Source organism: Prionailurus bengalensis, chromosome B2, assembly GCF_016509475.1.
Source record: "Prionailurus bengalensis isolate Pbe53 chromosome B2, Fcat_Pben_1.1_paternal_pri, whole genome shotgun sequence".
In the NCBI taxonomy this organism is placed as follows: domain Eukaryota; kingdom Metazoa; phylum Chordata; class Mammalia; order Carnivora; family Felidae; genus Prionailurus; species Prionailurus bengalensis.
Window position 1 is genome coordinate 116,578,340 of NC_057349.1, and position 19,089 is coordinate 116,597,428.

The 19,089-nt window shown below is 34.5% G+C and overlaps 1 protein-coding gene across 8 annotated transcripts in view; it reads left to right on the forward strand.

Annotated features, from left to right (window-relative positions):
- The window catches only part of LAMA2 (laminin subunit alpha 2), a 634,006-nt gene that overhangs the window by 252,966 nt on the left and 361,951 nt on the right, over window positions 1-19,089 (forward strand). For all 8 annotated transcript variants that reach the window (XM_043592301.1, XM_043592303.1, XM_043592302.1 and 5 more), the window contains exons 5-9: window positions 2,090-2,269; window positions 5,174-5,263; window positions 6,624-6,741; window positions 12,428-12,606; window positions 18,554-18,653. In XM_043592301.1, the coding sequence (XP_043448236.1) occupies window positions 2,090-2,269; window positions 5,174-5,263; window positions 6,624-6,741; window positions 12,428-12,606; window positions 18,554-18,653 (667 nt within the window). The remainder of the gene's footprint in view (window positions 1-2,089; window positions 2,270-5,173; window positions 5,264-6,623; window positions 6,742-12,427; window positions 12,607-18,553; window positions 18,654-19,089) is intronic.

Consider the following 19,089-nt stretch of genomic DNA (forward strand, 5'->3'; position numbering starts at 1 on the left):
AAGGAGAGTATTCAGTATTTTGAGATTCAGTGTTTTGGAAGATTTTGCATTCTATCAGCCTCAAATGTGTTGATTAAATGAATTTATTCTCTACTAAGTATCGAAGGTAGACTCAAATAGCTAGGACATTTCATATTTTTCTCATGAGCCATTTTGAATTTATTCTTTGTGGCATCAGAATTAGTTTCTCATCCAGAGTTTGCTATATTTATTTTTCTAGTGATTCGGTAGTTTATTGGCAGTCAGTTTGTAAAAGCTCTCGGGGATTATCTAAATGCAGGATGTTAGGAATGGAAACATATCATTGCCTCTCCTGTCAAAAAACATAATTAACGCACATGATTTATCATCTTGCAAAAGTGGATGAAAATTCCTGTGGATGACCCCAAGTCACAGTTTCCCAGTGTATGTACAGACTGTTGTGTTCTGGGACAACCCTCAGACCAGCACAGACTCTTCTCACATCCCAGTCTTCTTAGCCTCCTGTGTGTGTGTGTATGTGTGTGTGCATGTGTGTGTGTGTGTGTGTGTGTGTGTGTGTGTATGTTTTCTGTCCAAAACCTATGAGTCAATTTCAAGTTTCTTGAATAATTTCTATTTGATTTATTGTATAGGGAATAATAATGCATTTACAAAGTACAGAAAACGTGAAGTACTGTACTTCTTGAGTGTATTGAGAGTTTCTTCATTTCTTTGTATGGTGCACATAATTCATTATATAGATGTAGAACTTATTTAACCAGTCGTACATTATTGATGGTAATTAGATTGTTTGCAGTCTTTTGCTATTACAGTAAAATGTCATATACATATATATAATATATGTAGGATATTTTCCCATAAGTGGAATTTCTAGGTCAAAACTCTAGGCTTTTGTAGTGTGGATAGTTATTCCTGAATTCACCTTCATAGTGGTTTGCGCCATTTACACTCACACCTGTAAGTGTTTGAGAATGCCTGTATCTCTTTAGTCTTGCCATCAGAGAGTATTAAACGTATTTTTAGGTTTCAACAACATGAAAAAATGGGAAAAGTTTTTGTTGTGTTTTAAATTAGCTGCTGTTATGAGTGAAGTTCATTGACTTATCGAAAGCTTAACAGTCAATAATATTTCCTTTTCTTGGAATAGTCCCTTACATCTTTTGGGTGTTTGTGTTAGTTGTTGATCTTTCTTTCTTGCTGATTTACAGAAGCTCTTCAGATATTAGGGAAATCATTTTTTTTTATCTGTAATAGGAGTACTTTTGGTTTTGTTAGTTTTCCCTCATTACAATTCTCTATCCTGAGATCCCTGTGAGAGAATGTGGGCTTTGTGCACCTTTAGAAGGTATTCTTTGCTAATTTCTCCAATTTTTATATGATTAGATTTTGTTTTTTCTGGTGTCAATTGTGCTAATTGTTTTCCTAAAAAATTTACTGTTCCATCCAGGTTTTAATGTATTTTCATGGGGTGTATTTTTCATAGACTATGTTAAATCTTTGGTAATTTTTTCTCTGTCTGATCTATCAGTTTCTAAAAAAAAATTAAAAAACAACCTATTGAAATCTCTCACTGTGACTGTAGATTTGTCTAGTTTCCTTGTAATGTGTCGATTTTCACTGTATATATTTTAAGGCTGTATAATTAGATAGTTTCAATTTTAGAATTACTTTAAGTTCCTGATGGGTTCCTGTTTTATCCGATATTTTGTAACTTTTTTTTAAATCAAGTTTTCTGGTTTCCTACTATATACCAGATTCTGAAATAATTTTAGCACATAATAAGTTTCAGAAAAAAATGATCGACTTAAGATTTTATGGAAATCCTAGGAAAATCAAGTAGATGCCATGCCTTGGAACAAAAGAAAATGGGGAATCACAGTATATAGAGAACACTTAAAATATAAACAAATGAATTGCTTATACAAGTATTAAAAGGTCCATAAACTTCCTCAATTACTTTACTAGATTCCAGGGAGTAAATATGAACCTGTGTCTGCCTAATTGAGAGAAGTGAAGCTTAATTTTATTCTTCAGAGAAAAATCAGAAAAAGCCAGATATTTTATTTTTGGTAACTTTCCTTGTTAAATCATTTCCCATATTGTGTAGATACACATCTCTTTGATCAATGGGAGACCAAGTGCCGATGACCCTTCTCCTGAACTGCTGGAATTCACCTCCGCTCGCTATATTCGCCTGAGATTTCAGAGAATCCGCACCCTGAATGCCGACTTGATGATGTTTGCTCACAAAGACCCAAGAGAAATTGACCCGATTGTCACACGAAGAGTAAGTTATGAGGAATCATATTGCAGCCTGTGAATGATATTTTTTACTGTTAATCAATTAATTTTTAAATAATTTAACAAGATATCTTTAATATTGATTTGTAGGAGTGGTTTGTTGCTAGACTAAAATTCAGCATAACCATCCTTGGTTCAAATCCAAACTCTGTCACTTATTAGATATGTAACATTTATCAAACTCTTAACATTTTTAACCTTTCATTTCCTCATTTGTAAAATGGAGATTATAATACCTAGTTCGTAATCTTATTTTCGAAGACTAAATTAGTTTTGTCACTTTAGGTATCTGTTCTACTATTATAATTGGCCCTGGGGAACTATTGTAGGAAGTGCAGTGGCTTTGAAACATTTTTGGCCACAACCCACACTAAGAATTAAATTTTATATCACAACTCAGTCCATACACATGCACATGCACATACACATTACAATATATCTGACACTTTAATGTGAATAGAATTAGCTGGTGGTATTATGGAAATGCAGATTCTGATTCAGTAGGTCTAGGGCAGAGTTGAGAAAGAATAATTCTAGCAAGTTCTTAGGTGATGTGAGTGTTGCTGTTCTGTGGACCATTTTGCCCATTCAAATAATTTAACTTTATGTTTCATTGAGTCACAAGCTATAGTTTAAAAAAAACACTACTGTAGGGGAAAACAGATTGTTTACACTGTTTTATTTTCTTTTATAAATAGAACATCAGAAAAAAACAACAACAACAGAAATGACGGCATCCCTTTTAATAGCTCTTTGAAAACAGGAACTCACAGAAAGGCTGTTTTCCAGTGTTAAGCTGGAATGTGTGGATTATGACATACATGATCAGTCCAGATCCTATGAGTAATAATTGTGTTTCCTCCTACCTACTTCTCACCACATTCACTGGTTTATGTCGCACTCCTTATAGGCAGCTACACAACTAGGACATTATTACCAATTCAGCTCTAAGTCCATAAAGAAAATCCATGCTAACAGAATATCTACTATATGACTGGAGGTGAAGGTGGAAATAGGATTGTAGAGGGAAAGTAAGATGGTAAGACACAGCACTTAGTTTTAGAATGATGCACTTAGTTCTAAAAGGCCTGACTATTGCCACAAGTTACAAATTGCTGAACCAGCACACTAAATATTGAACGGCAGCACTTTTCACAGTTCATGAATACCCCTCATATATATTTTCTTCTCATTACTTAACTTACACCTCACCACTCCATCATCACAGAAATAACTTTTAAAGTTTGATTATCCCCATACAACACATGTTGGATGTTTTAGTGCCCTGTACTTTCCAAACCTGAAACAATTTTCCCTTGCATAATATTGCAGCATATTGTAAATTATCTTATGCAGAAGTAATCATTATTTTTCTGCAACGTGTAGATTCTTTGCTTGTTTAAAAAATCATGTTTAATTATAATTTTGGCACGACTTGAAAATATACCGTGAGGAATACTGAGTAATTCTGAAGTGAAATTTAATCTTTTCCGACAGTATATCTAACAGAGAAAAAAAATCAATGTAAATAAATATGTTCCTTTTATCATCTTTTGCAGAAGGCAGAGTGGGGGTTGGGAGGCACATCTATTATTTATAACTTCATTGTGCAAGAGCCTTTAAAATAGTGCAGTAAAATGCAACATATAAATAAGTCCTTTGAAAGTACTCAAGTTCAGTAAACACTACGTATAAATTTAAATATATAAAAATAGGATATTGAATTTCAGCTCCTCTTCATGACTCAAAAGTGAAGCACTATGCGTTTATATTTAAAAATAGATTTCTTAGTTTTAAAAGCATCTACAAAAGTACTGTATCAGCTTTCTGAGCAAATATCCCTGTTCATATCTGTATTATTAAGTGATGAAGTTAGTGAGAAGCAGACTTTTACATTACCTAAACTTCTAGCAAGTTTTATTTCAAGGTCAAGGTCTAGGTATATGAAGTAATAGAAGTAACAAAAATATTATAAAGGATACTCTATGTAAACAACAAAAACAAAGAGAAAAAGAAAAAAAAGAAGTAAATGGAAAAATGGAATTTGTAGTTAGGGAACTCAGATTTTTGTTTACCTACTTATTCTTGCTGGGTTCTTTTAATGTGAATGATTGGAATAGTAGGACTATCTACCACTGAGATAGTTACCTAGATGCTATAAGATAATGTGAAATACTCTCACAATTATGAAATGTTATATGAATATTAATTAAAAATTTTAAATAGTCTAGTAGTATAGTTATAAATTATCTTTAAAAACATAGACCTATATTAATTTCAGATAAGAAAGTGATCACATGGACATTTTAACATAATAATGAAAAAAGCAAATGTTGCACTCATAGAAATTACTCCTTAAAGTTTGTTAAATCAATCCTGTACTTCATTACCTTCTATTTCATCTTAATGTGGTTAAGACGTATTTTGTTCTGAGCATGATTTCCTCTAAGTATGTTGAGTTTCTTCAAATCGGTCAAGTAAAACAGTCCACATGTGACTAATGATCACCGAGTTTCCTATTATGGCAATAAAGGAGATTTTCTTTCACAAAACTACATAAACCCATTTTTATGAGGAATTATTGTGCTTACCACCTCCCCCCCCAACCCTGGCATAACAACTTGCTGTCAAATAATAAATACTCCAGCATAGACTTTGTACGTCTGTGGGAAAGAAATTTTAAAAATGGCCGCCAAACATACATGAGAGGCATTCTTTCTCTGGGCTATGATAACAGTTACTTGATACCTTTTGTGAGCCCTCTGTCCTTCTCTCTTGCTTCCAATGAAAGATAAAAGCAGAAAGTCAAGTTTTTAAGTGAATGTTCCCTTTTGTTACTTACACCTTGCAGTCAGCTTAACAGGATTTCTCCCTGGATTGCTTTTTGCAGTATTACTACTCGGTCAAGGATATTTCGGTCGGAGGGATGTGCATCTGCTACGGTCATGCCAGGGCTTGTCCACTTGATCCAGTGACAAATGTATGTATATTTATAGGATGCTTAGCAAAATGAAACTCTCAACTGTAAAATGCTTCATGAGACACTTTGCCGATAGGGATGCTGTGAATGGGAGTCAGGTCCCCACTTAGGCGGTGTAACAGAGAGTCATGCCAGAGTGAAATAGAGCCGGCAGTTAGGATGATAGACTTTGAAGTCAGCCATCACAGTATCAAAAAACAGATTAGTTTTTTTTTCCAAAAAGTCTCCAAAACTGGTCTATTTTGAAACCTCTCTAGCTATGACAGCCTGCTGTATGATTTAGGTTTAAAGAACGCCTGCCATTAATCAACCAGACCATTTCTTTTAAAGGTTTTCATCAAAAAAAATAATGCAAACATGAAAACTGTGCATGGAAGTAAATATGAATGGCCGTGGAACAGGGGGCTAAGGTGGGGCAGGAGCAATACAGAGAGGGATTGAAGAACGTATTCAAGAGTGTGATGGAACTGCCAGGTCAGAAAATGCTAGAATGCTCTTGGCTTGGATTTTTCATTAATGCCAATGTATTAAGTAAGTACAACCTCAAAAGATGAATGAACATCTATTTTTCTCAGTCATAAGCTGGCGAAATGCAAAATCATCTATTATATATTATATGGAAGAAACATATAGAGTAGTAAGATCAGTGAACATAGTTACCTATGTATAGTTTTTTTTTTTTTCCTTCTAAAACTGTAATGCAAATGGTATTTCTCTCAAAGCTGGTTTTCTACTGCATCATAGTGTTACTTGCTAGGGAAGGTTCAAATGCCCTGGCATATTTTTCTGGCAAGGTTGTGGTACGGCTTTTCTGCAGGTGTGGGTGTTGTTGATCATGTGAACTGATGGGCAGTGTTTCCCAAGCTGTGTGAGCCCACAAGGCAGCCTTACAGGACCAGTTCCAATGATGAATTGAGACTGTACTCAGAACACACACAGGAAGGAGATTCAGTCCTGGGACATTAGATTTCTATGATGCCCTTTGATGCCTATGAACCTATTCTCCTCTTCCCACACCCCCCAAATGTTAACAGTACTTTGCATCCCAAACCAGAAAACCTGTAGATCTCAGGAACCATAGAAGAGGTTTTAGTTCAAGACCATTCTCAATTGGGCCTCTCTGCTCTCTTCTAAACCTGAGCCCAGTGATTCCAGTACTAGCCTGAACCTCCTTAGGCTGGTGTTGATCAAATACATCCACTCCCAAGTCTGGCACCTCTTTCCAGACTGACAGGAGTTTCACATTTTGGTACATGGTCTCAAAGTTTTCTTTTCTCTTCTTTCTATCTTTTGGGAAAAATCCTTCATTTATGGCTCTCAAAATTATTAAAATTATGCTTTGCCCCCAATTTCTGACCAGAAATCCCGCTGTGAATGTGAGCATAATACATGTGGGGATAGCTGTGATCAGTGCTGTCCAGGATTCCATCAGAAACCTTGGAGAGCTGGCACTTTTCTGACTAAAACTGAATGCGAAGGTATGTTCCTGAGAATTCAGCAATTTATGCGGTTCTTCCTTTTCTGGTATGCAGGTAATATAAACATGTGGTGATTTTAGGTAAGTGCCTGTTTCCTGTTTAGATATTTTATCTAGGGCAATAGCTGGTAGGCTCCTCTACCCTGCTGTTTTAGTTCCTCAGTTTTTGTTTGTTTGTTTGTTTGTTTTTTTAATTTGACAAAACTTACCCAATGCCTATGACTTCACCACTGTGTGGACATAATGAGAAATAGATAAAAGCATAGTAAAAGCATAGTGTACACTTACCATCATCAGGATAGATCTCTAGCTTATCCACACACATATACACACCCCTCCATGATTGACCTTGAACAATGTGGAGGTTAGGAAAGTGACACCCCACACAACCAAAAATTTTTGTATAACTGAATCTCCAGAAACTTAATCATGAATAGCCTACTTGATCAGAAACCTTACCAATAACACAATTAACACATATTTGGTATGGTATATGTATTATATACTCCATTCTTACAATATTATCTAACCTGTTCTTAAATTTTTTTTTTGTATTTCTAGGCTATATGGCTCATTTGTGAATATTTTCAAATTGTCACAAATTTCCAAAAAAAAAAATTCCAATATATTTAACTGAAAAAAATACACATATAAGTAGACCCATGCAGTTCAAATCCATATTGTTCAAGGGTCAACTATGTACACACACATACACACATACACATACACACACGCAAACACACACACACACACACACACACACACTCCTCAGAATGCAAATAAGCAGTCAGCAAAACCTACAGTCTATGGGGACTAGTTTTCTAAATGTGTTTATATGTTTACAAAATGATTCTGGAACCAGTATAGCTCCAGCTTTTTCTGCCTTCTTCCTTTGTAGCTCCCCGCCCTAGTAAATAGCTTTTGAATACCAATCATCTAGTAAATGGAGAAAAACCAAAGGGGAGAGATTATACCTTACTGGTTAGACCTATATTATTACCTAAAAATCAAAACAAAACAAAACAAAACAAAACCACTCTGGTTCATTAGTTACACCTCTTAAAGGGTGATGTTTGGGTGCAGTAGCTGGGAAGAATATGAGAATAAAAGGTAACAGAGAAGACAAGGAAACAAATTCATAGAAATAGAATATTTATTTTAATAGTAATAATAAATATTTTAAATGTATGGTTTCTCATTAGTAACAGTATAAAATACTAGAATTAGAAATGGCACCAGTGATAATCATTAGCATAAACTATGCTGTAGCAATTATGGGACAGTCACAACCAAGAAAAAAGCCAGTAATGAAAAATAGTAAAACTGGCTGTGCAAACATGTGTCAACAAATATTCATTAATACTTTAATCTTATCACTTTTGAAGGTAACCCATATGTCTAGGTTTTATTCAGAAGGGAAATACCCAAGAACTGTAACACATGACTTTTAGCCTAATACTGCCAACTGGCCCTTGACAGGGATGCTAGAGAAACCTGTGTTTCTGGAAATCTGCACAGGCCAAGATGGGACCTAAAAACAAAGACTTGTGCTGAGCTATAAATCTAAACCATCCATGAAGCCCAATTCAATTGAATTCAAATATTAATATCTTAGTGAGCCCTAACCACATGTTTTCAGTTCCATAGGTATACAACGCCCCCCAAACAGGCTTGATAGACCTTTAAGCTAATACCAACTTTGTATTTTTATAGAAAAAAAAATTTACCATAATGTATCACATATCAGACATAGTAGGTCCTTAAAACTATTGAATCATAGTAAACTTTAATCATAAAATCCCCTAACCATAAAATTTTAAGATTCTGCATATACTATCCATGTCTTGAGTCCCTCCATTTTCTGTACTCGCCTTTTTTTGCATTTTGATTTGTGTCACCCTGCTTGTGAAGATATTTTGGTTTAGAAATCACCCATCTTTACTGAATTATAGCTGCAGAAATGTGCCACCACCACCCACTGTGGTAAAAGGGGCATCCTGTGGCCCAGCCATTGTTTACTTCGTGTATCCCCTCCCCCATTCCTTGACAATCCCTCGGATTCTCCACATCTTCTCCCAATGAGAGCAGATATTCATCCCTAAGAGTGAATTTAAGTGAAATACCACTCATAGTCTCAAACTTCTTTAAATTTAATCATGTTCCTCTTCTGTTGGTGGAATAAAAGCAATCACAAGAAGGGGTAGCACGGGGGAGGGATTCTTCCTGTTGCCCCTGACATTCTCTTGCACAGTTATAACTACATAATGTTAGATGGTTCTGTAAAATCCTTTACCCCTCCCCACTTGTGTATATATGTTTAAACAAGAAAACAAAAAGTGTAGCTGAAATTTGGTAGCAGCAGGGATGGACAAAGCAACACAAAAGCAGATTGCCGCTTGTTACATTTTTTAAATAGTGGCTGTCTGAAACAATAACCTTTTTGTTGTGGGACAGATGGGAGGTGGTATTTCCAAGCTTAAAAAAATGTTTCTCTTTTTTCCCCACAAATTAACAATAGGAGTCCAAATCATAAAACCTCGCATAGATACTGTGTTTTTGGTAATGTGTGCGTTCCTAAAAGCTGATATGAAAAATTTTCTTTTCCAAGTTGAACCGTGCTCCAATCACCTTAATATGCAGAAAAATCCTTCGGTAACGTGACAAATCCTTCTAAAAGATGAATAATTACCTACTAATTCATTTGAGTTTGATTTGGATTTTCATCAATCTGGCTCATTTGAAGCAGGATATATCTTTAGAGAGCAAAGAATATTTCTTCCATTGCTAAGCCTGAACTAAAGACTGTTTCCATCACGTGTCTTTGACGTTCTGTGAAATAGCAAACTGCTGATGGCAGAGTGAAAAATTGCTCTTTGTGAGTAGGTACTATCCGCATTCTCTGAGGCTATAAATGGGGAGCTGCACCGGTGGGGGGCCATTTAAACAGCAACCAGGGCTGTAGGCAGAGGGCCCTTGCTGCATGGCATGTGAAAAGCAGGACTCCCAAACATCAGTGTTTTACCTACACTGGCTCATGTTTATAAATGCTAAATCTAAATGACGTGAGAATGGATTTACATTCCTCCATATTTCCCTCTACTTACACTGGAAGCAGAATCTTGACCGTTTCTTCCAATATATTGTTACAACTGGATTTGTAAGAATTCTTGTGTATTGTCTGAAAGATATAAAACTGCTTATAATGCCTAGTGATTTATATTTATGACTATAGGTTCCCTATAATAAAGTTTGAAAACTTTCCACCAGTATGACAAGAAAACTCTGTTCTAAATCAAGAGTCAACAGACTGGGGAAGGTATTTGCTACAAATATGACAAGGATATAATATTCTTACCATATTAAGACAGCTTCTATAGAATAAGAAAGAAGAAAATTCAATACAGCGGTTAAAAATGGGCAAAGATTAGAACAGGGATTCCTCAGGAAAAGAAAAGACTTATAACCCTACAGAGGTTATCCCACTTATTCATAATTAAAGAAGTACCAATTAAAACAATGAAAATACTCTTTTTAACTCATCAAAGTGTTCATTTATTCGCTCAGCAAATACTCAAATGTTTGCTATGTCCAGGAACTGACCTAAGAGGGTTGATTGTACGAAGTGTTGGTAAGGCTATGGTTAAACAGTTTATCATGTATGTTGAACAGAGAGTAATTTGGCAGCATTTTTGGAGGGACATTTTTCAAGTTAATTGAAGTTAAAATTGGCCTAGAAATGATACTTGTAGGCACTTAGTCTATAGATGTAGCCACTTGGCCGTACAGAGAACATCATGATTCTGTCATTAGTACACAATTGCTACTGCTACTAACATTTATTCAGCTGAGTATTTCCTATGGCTCAGGCATTCCAACAGGTGTTTTGCTTTATCACAACAACCCTAAGAGGGAAGCACTAAAATAACACCAAGATTTCAATTTTCTCTTCACTATCACTCAACTGGCAAATGGGAAGCAGTCTGACACGAGAACCCCCCACTTCTCCCTGACTTCTTTGTTCTCCCAGGATGTACTCAGTGTTACTTATCACAGAGAAATCTGGAAACAGTGTAACTGCCCATTAATAGGGATCTGATAAGCATCCCATTCAAGAAGTATCCTGTGCAGCCTTGGGGAAAACATGCTAATAGAGAAAGAGCTATGGTATTTAGTGTTAGTAAAATTTGGAAATAGTTCAGAACAGTATATAAATGTTTCCCGTGTGGAAAAAAAAATAAAGGATTGAATTATGTGCCCCACACATGAGCCTGCATACACACATATACTGCCCGCCCCCATCCCACCAAACACACATATATGTGGAAATCCATGCAGGAACACCAAAGAAATTCAGGATCTGAGGAAGGAGATTCTGCATAAGATATCTTTTTCCCTAGTTCACATCCTAAAATAAATTTTACCCATCTTATAAAGCCTTACCCAGTCTTTCTGAGGGAGCGATTTTTTCACGTTTCTGAACTCCTATGCTGAAGATGAGGAGGATCAAAGGAAGGGGGGTGGGCAGGAAAATCAATTAAGAACTTATTTACAAGGCATTATGCTAATGATTCGACAGGCATTTTCTCACTTAATGCTTTTAAATATCCCTGTCTGGTATTTACTATTGACCTCTCTGTGTTTATGGAAACTGAGCCACTGTGAAATTAAGAAGTTCCCTACATTACATGAGTACTAAGTACTAGAGATCCAAGACTGGTGCAAGACCATGTGATCTCAGCCACTAAGCAAACCAGCTCACATTTAGTCCCGATTACTTGGCACTTATCATATATTTTATATCTCTTATCAGATATAAGAAAAGGATTTGTGCCAGTGCTTAGCCCTGTGAACTTGGAGCCTGACTTCAGAGTGGGGTTAACAGGACTTATTGGGTTACCTTTTTTTTTTTTTTAAGATTTTGTTTTTAAGTAATCTCCACACCCAATGCAGGGCTCAAACTCACAACCTCCAGATCAAGAGTCACGTGGTCTACCAACTGAACCAGCCAGGCACCCCTGATTTGGCTACCTTTTATAATTATTTCACTTCTCTTTGTCTCAGTTCCTAATAAATGGAAAGTGGTTAATATAAGTCCCTAACTCATAAAGCTATTTTGAGAATTAAAATCAGTGGTAATAAATATAAGACACTTAGAACAGAACATAGCATATAAAACCCCCAAGTTTTAGTTATTATTAGAAGTACAAAAAAGGAATGATAGGAGTCCTAAGTGCCCTTTTTTACCCATAGGATCTAGCACCTGGAGATTCACATATAATAATTAACCAGTACAGATTACCTGGATATTAACAATTCACTACCACAGTTCAATAATTCATTGTTTAACATAATAGGAAATTATGGGTTTAACCATATGAAATTTCAGTTTTGTAAGATAGTCAGTCAAATATTGGCAGTTTCATATGATTCAGCTTAATTTATATGTTTTAGTTATTTCATGTTCCATTAAAATGTGAATTAATTAATATATTCAGTAAATCCAAAAACTTTCTACATACTTTTGTACTGATTATACATATATATATATACATATATATATACATACATATATACACACGATATAATTTCTCATTGAGAATAAAAATCTATTATGTAACGGCAAATGATTTTTGAATACATCTAAAACCTGAAATTAATGTTTATAAATTTATTTTTCTCTAATGCAGCATGCAATTGTCATGGGAAAGCTGAAGAATGCTATTATGATGAAAATGTTGCCAGAAGAAATCTGAGTTTAAATATACATGGAAAGTACATTGGAGGGGGTGTGTGCGTGAATTGTACCCAAAATACTGCTGGTATAAACTGTGAGACATGCATTGATGGCTTCTTCAGACCCAAAGGGGTAAAGCATACTTTTTCTTTCATGAAGTGTTATTTCTGGCTTTTTCATACAGAGGTGTATCATACAGAAAAATAATTTTGAAAACTTCTTTGAACAGTTGGACTGCAAGTTCTAAGAGGTGACTAGGAATGTGTCAAAAGGGAAACCATGATATAAAACATTTCCATCCTTCTGGAAAGTTCCATTGTACCCCATTCCAGTCAATCCTCACTCCTTGGCAAACTCTGTTTTGATTTTTAAAACATAACTGAGTTTTGCCTCGTAGTGAATTTCATAATTTGAAATAAACTACATACTGTTTTGTGTTCCTTCTTTCCCTCAGTATAACATTTAAAGACTTATCTGTAGTGTGTGTGCATCGATAGTTCTTTTTTAGAAAAAAATCACTGACTCTGATGAGTATTTTTTTGCATGAATGTACTGCAATTTTTAATCCATTCCGGTTGTGGCTGTTAGTGTCATTTTCAGTTTTTGGCTAGCCCCTACAAAACACTGCTTAAAGGAAATAAAACCTATTCACAGAAAGACATATTTTATGTAAGTCTTTTTGGGTCCTGTTTGATTTACCTTGCTTGCATAAACATTTAGGACTAGAATACTTGCTTTAGAGGATATTTTTATGTTTGATTTTGTAAGAAACTGCTAACATTTTACCAAATTAGTAACAGTATTTTACATGGTCACCAAAAATGTCTGTGAGCTCTAGTTATTCTATATCATCTCTAATATTTGGTGTTGACTATCTTTATGAAGTAGCTATTCTAGTGGACACAGTGAGTGTGGCAAGTAGGTATTTGGCAATCACTAAATCATTCCCATTGATGCTTTGTGCTACCACAGATCTTCTCTTATGAATTTACAGCAGATCCTATTTTGTATTTAATTTTCAGATTAAATGCTTATTGGCTATTCCTAGATTTTCTGTTACAAAGTATTCCTTCAAGCCAAGATATGTTTGTTTTTGTTTTTGTTTTGTAATTCTAGAAACTTTACAATTTTAGCTTTTAGATCTATGGCCCATCTCAATTTTGAGTGTGACATAAAATAATGATTGGGATATAAATATACATGGTTAAACTGTTGTTTAAGAACCTTTATTTTTTAAAAAAAAGATTTTTTTAACGTTTTTTTAATTTTTGAGACAGAGAGGGACAGAGCATGAACGGGGGAGGGGCAGAGAGAGAGGGAGACACAGAATCTGAAACAGGCTCCAGACTCTGAGCTGTCAGCCCAGAGCCCGACGCGGGGCTCGAACTCACGGACCGCGAGATCGTGACCTGAGCTGAAGTCAGATGCTTAACCAACTGCGCCACCCAGGCACCCCTCAGAACCTTTATTTTTGAACTTCTTTTTCTCCTTTAAATTGCTTTGAGACATTTGTTGCAAATCATGTGGTTTGATCATGTGAATAAATTACTGTGGGTCAATTTCTAGAGCTCTAGTTCTGTCTCATGGATTTATATGTCCATCCTGGTGTTAATAGCACACTATCTCAATTACTTTAGCTTTAATGAATCTAGAAATCAGAAATGTACATACACCAACTTTATTCTTCCTTTTGAGGATTGTTTTGGACATAATAGTTTCTATATATTCCCGTAAAAATTTTTCCCCATACAATTTTAGAATGAACCTGTCAATACGGAAATGTTAGCTGGGATTGTTGTATAGAATGTAAATACAAATATGGAAGAACTAACAGTAACAATATTGAGTCTTGTAATCAATGAATATAGTATATCTTTTGACTTGTTAAAATGTTTTAAAATTATTCACAGCGGTGTTTACAGTATAGAGAACTTGGATGTATTTTGTTAAATCTCAGTATATTTATGTATTATTATAAAAATAATTATAAAATTATTGAATGTTATTAGCAAGATTTTCAAATATTGGTTTATATCCTATATCTAAGTTTCCTTTATTAGTCTGGTAGTTTAAACCAGATTATTTAAAAGTATACACATAAACAATCATGTTTATGTATATAAATCTCTTCCTTCTTTTGCAATCTTTATGTCAGTGTGTATATTGTGTCTTTAATTCTCTGAATTCAAGGCATTTTCTTTATATTCGCATTTTAGTAGTTAGTTCATGTATTGGAAAACTGTGGACCCTAGATTAAATTTGGCCCATGGCCAATTTTTCCATGTCCTACAAGCAAAGAATGTTTTTTACATTTAAAATGTTTGTTAGGGAGTGACTGGGTGGCTCAGTAGGTTAAGGATCTGGCTCTTAATTTCAGCTCAGGTCAGGATCTCAAGGAGCGTGAGTTTGAGCCCCATGTTAGTGTCTACACTGACAGTAGAGAACCTGCTTAGGGTTCTCTCTTTCCCTCTCTGTCTGCCCCTCCCCTGTTCACACACACTCACTCTCTCAAATAAATAAACATTTTTATAAAATAAATGTTTGTTAAAAGAAGGGGAAGGTGGGGTGAAAAAAGGAAGAGAAGGAGAAGGAAAGAAGGGTTTTTGAAAAAGGAGAAGATGAAAAAGAACAAGATTAAGAAAAAGAATAACAAGAATAAGATGTGTAAGAACTAGAAGGAAGAAGGGAGAAGGAGGAGGCAGAGAAGGAGAATGAAAAGAAACAGAGACCTCCTATTTGAGCTCTAGTATCTCTTTTCCTTTTGAAACTCCAACTATAATACACATCAGATTCCCTGACTGTGTCCCATATGTTACTGAGGCTGTGCTAATGAAACAAACAAACAATTCCTTTCTTCATCCTTCAGATTGAATAATTTCTATTTATTTGTACTATTTTACCCCCTGACATCATTAATCTATTGTTAAGTAAACCTGGTTAATTTTTCATTGAGATATTTTACTTCTCTGCTTTCTATCTTATTTTTTTATAGTTTCCATTTCTCTGCTGAAATATTCCATGCTTCACTTATTTATAAACATTATTTCCTTTATGTTCTTGGCCATATATACAGTACCTATATAAGTCCTTCCAAACTAATTTCAATACCTCACAGTCTGCTTTTATTGACTGCTTTTTTTCTTGAAAAAACTTTCTTCTTTCTTCTCTTTCTTATTATGTCTAGGGATTTATGATTTGTACAAGACATTTTGGATGATACAATGTAGAGACATGATTCTATTATCTTCCTCTGAAGATTTCTGAATTTGGTTCTAATTGGTAGTAAACACACTGACTGATTGCTAAGAAATTGTACAGACTTACTTTTACACCGTGATATGGCAGATGAACCAAAAGCTCAAGGTGGTTATCTAATCTTCCTAACCTGGTTGACAACTCCAATGTCTGTTTCCTTTATGGTATGCAGACCTAAAAACTCATGCACATCATTGAGCTTTCCAGCAGTTACTGTCCACTGGACTTGTTGGAGTCTCCTGAATGGATGTATGATTAAGGGATCACTTAAGCCTTTGAGGAGTGTTGTTGGAGTCTCCTGAATGGATGTATGAGTAAGGGATCACTTAAGCCTTTGAGGAATGTTGGTATGCAGATTTTGCTCCCCATCTCTGAGCATAGATCTCAGCTAATATGTTTTTTTTTCTTTCAAACCTCAAATTCTTCCAAGTTCTGCCTGCTTTTGATTAATTTCCTGAGACCTCAAATATTTTACTTTTACATTTTGTCTGGAATTAATATTTGTTATCTGAGAATACATTGGACCACACAAGACAGTCTGCCGTTATCCACTGTGGAAACTTCAAGGTTTTTGTTTTTGTTTTTTTAATATGAAATATAATTTATTGTCAAATTGGTTTCCATACAACACCCAGTGCTCATCCCAGCAGGTGTCCTCCTTGATGCCCATCACCCATTTTCCCCTCTCCCCCAGCTTCAAGTTTTTATTACAAGTCAGTTAAGTGAATCTGAGCCTAGATTATGGTATTTTAATACTTATAAAAATACTTATGCTACTGCATATGTTAAAAAATTCCATTCTCTAAAAAGCCTAATATTTGGGTAGAAGTCTATTTGTCTTTTATAAAGATATAGGACACAGGTTTTTTTTTTTTTTTTTGCATGGGTTTTACAGCTAAATAACATCTCTACAATTTTTTAAAAATGATTGTCCTAAAATCTCATTTAAGGTTTATTTACTAAATACACATATTTAATAGTTAAATATAATGTAATGTTTACTTTGATAACTAATTAGTAATCTGAATTATTACTTTAATTAAATTAAAAATCACGTGTAAAGTAGATATATTTACAGAATCTCATATGTTGGTAGGATTCCTTGTCAGCAATCTGATTCAGGCAGATTTCTCCAATTACCACAAAGAGGGAAATTAAATTAGGAGTCTTTTATTTACTCAAGTTCATCATTAAAATCATAAACCACATTTATAACAGCCAAGATCTTATTCAAAAGAAATTTTTTGTCCACAGAGGGTTTTTGTTTTTGTTTTATATTTTGTTTTCATGTCTTAGTGTTTTGTTTTGTTTTGTTTTGTTTTCCTTGGGAAAAAGCCCTTCTCCCAAGTCTACTCTAGAATTTCTACTCATACTTCAAGCTTCAGTCTAAATGTCACTTCTGTGAAACGTTGTTGACTTCTTTGTGTTATCGCTCCCTCCTCTTTTGTGCCACAATGCTCTGTATGTCTATTTTATCACTTGGCACCTTGTATTTAATCAGTGTCTTCCAAGCCTGTTATTCTTGTAAGCTTGTTTAAGACAAAGACCTGGCCTTACCTATCTGTGCTTTGCATAGTGCTTACTTCATAATGGGGAATAAATAAATGTGTCCTAAATGATTGATATTTTATCCGGCATGTAAATAACTCTCTAGTTATGACACTTTGATTTATATTAGTAAACAAGTTTACATTTATAAATGAAGCATAGATATATACATATGTAAATGCTATATTTTATGGGTGAAATATATACACCTATATGAATAGACCTATAATATATATAGTGAGACACATATACACAGAGCGCATGTGCACAGTATTTCAGTATACATACCATAGGCAAATAATTGTTATTTTATTCTTTATCCTATTGCATCTGGAGAATAAATGCTGTAATTAGAGCATATTATCACAGTCTAGGTTTGTTTAATTAAAATATTTTAGCATTAAAACTAGTTGTATTGAATATTTAACATATCTGAGGAATCTTATGAGATCCTTTATATGTTACTCTTTTTAATTTTAGTTTAATAACATCACTATAGTCACTATTGTTATCCTCCCATCACAAGAAGCAAATAAGTTGCAAGAGGCCACATAGCCGGTAGAGCCACACTGAGATATGAACTCACATTTCTCAGTTGTGGAGGAAAAGAAATTGTTTCCCTTGTGGCTATGCTGCCTCTCCGGGAAACCAAATGTTTAATTTGAGTACTTAATATTGTCCTTTTTGTCAGCACCAAATATACATTTCTATTTAATCATATCATGATCAACATGATAAAAGTTCCTAAAAAATAAATTTGGGGTGAAATTACTAATTATGAAGTATGTTGTAAGAAAAAAAACCACAAGAAAAAACCCAGAACAAACAAACAAAAAAAATCAATCAGAAGGATTTTATTGCAGAATGTATATTAGAGACCATCAGGCAAATACTGTTATTTTTGTTTGTTATAATAATGATACTGGGATTGCGACAGAGATGCAGACTGAAATCTATGGGAATTAAAAGACTATCTGCAATTTCCTTTAAAAACTTCAGCAAAGAATGAAAACGAACTCCTATGGCAAAATCTTGATAATTGCTGAATTTAGGATATGGATGTTTATTGTACTTCTTTTTACTTTCGTGTATCCATTTAGAAAAAAGGGATTTTAAAAATTGCAAACATATATTAAAGATAATTTCTTATGTTATTTTCTCAATATAATTTATTACTATGTATTATTACATTTATTTTGTCCTTAAAATTTGCTCAATTGAAAATTATTGGTGTTTTTATTACACATGATTAAGAGGCTTTTAATATTCTTCTTAGGTGTCTCCTAATTATCCACGACCATGCCAGCCATGCCATTGTGATCCAATTGGTTCCTTAAATGATGTCTGTGTGAAGGATGAAAAACATGCTCGGCGAGGTGAGATAGATCTCAGGGCCATTTTGATAAAAGGGCAACCATAAGCCAGATATGATAATTTTTAGGGTAACATTTTGCAATAAATTTTATGTGCTTAATAATTTTGTTCTTGGGGCACTTAGGTGGTTCAGTTGGTTAAGTGTCTGACTGTTGATTTCATTTCAGCTCAGGTCATGATCTCATTGTTTGTGAGTTCAAGCCTGTGTTGGGCTCTGTGCTGATAGCATGGAGCCTTCTTGGGATTCTCTGTTTCCCTCTTTCTCTGACGCACTCCCACTCGCAATCTCTCTTTCTCTCTCTCTTTCTCAAAAATAAATAAACATTTAAAAAGTAATAATAATAATTTTATTCTCGTATCTATCAGTGTTCTCTCCAGGAAACATTTTTTTAAATTTATCTCAATCATTCTTTTCCTGTAAACTAATTATAATTAATT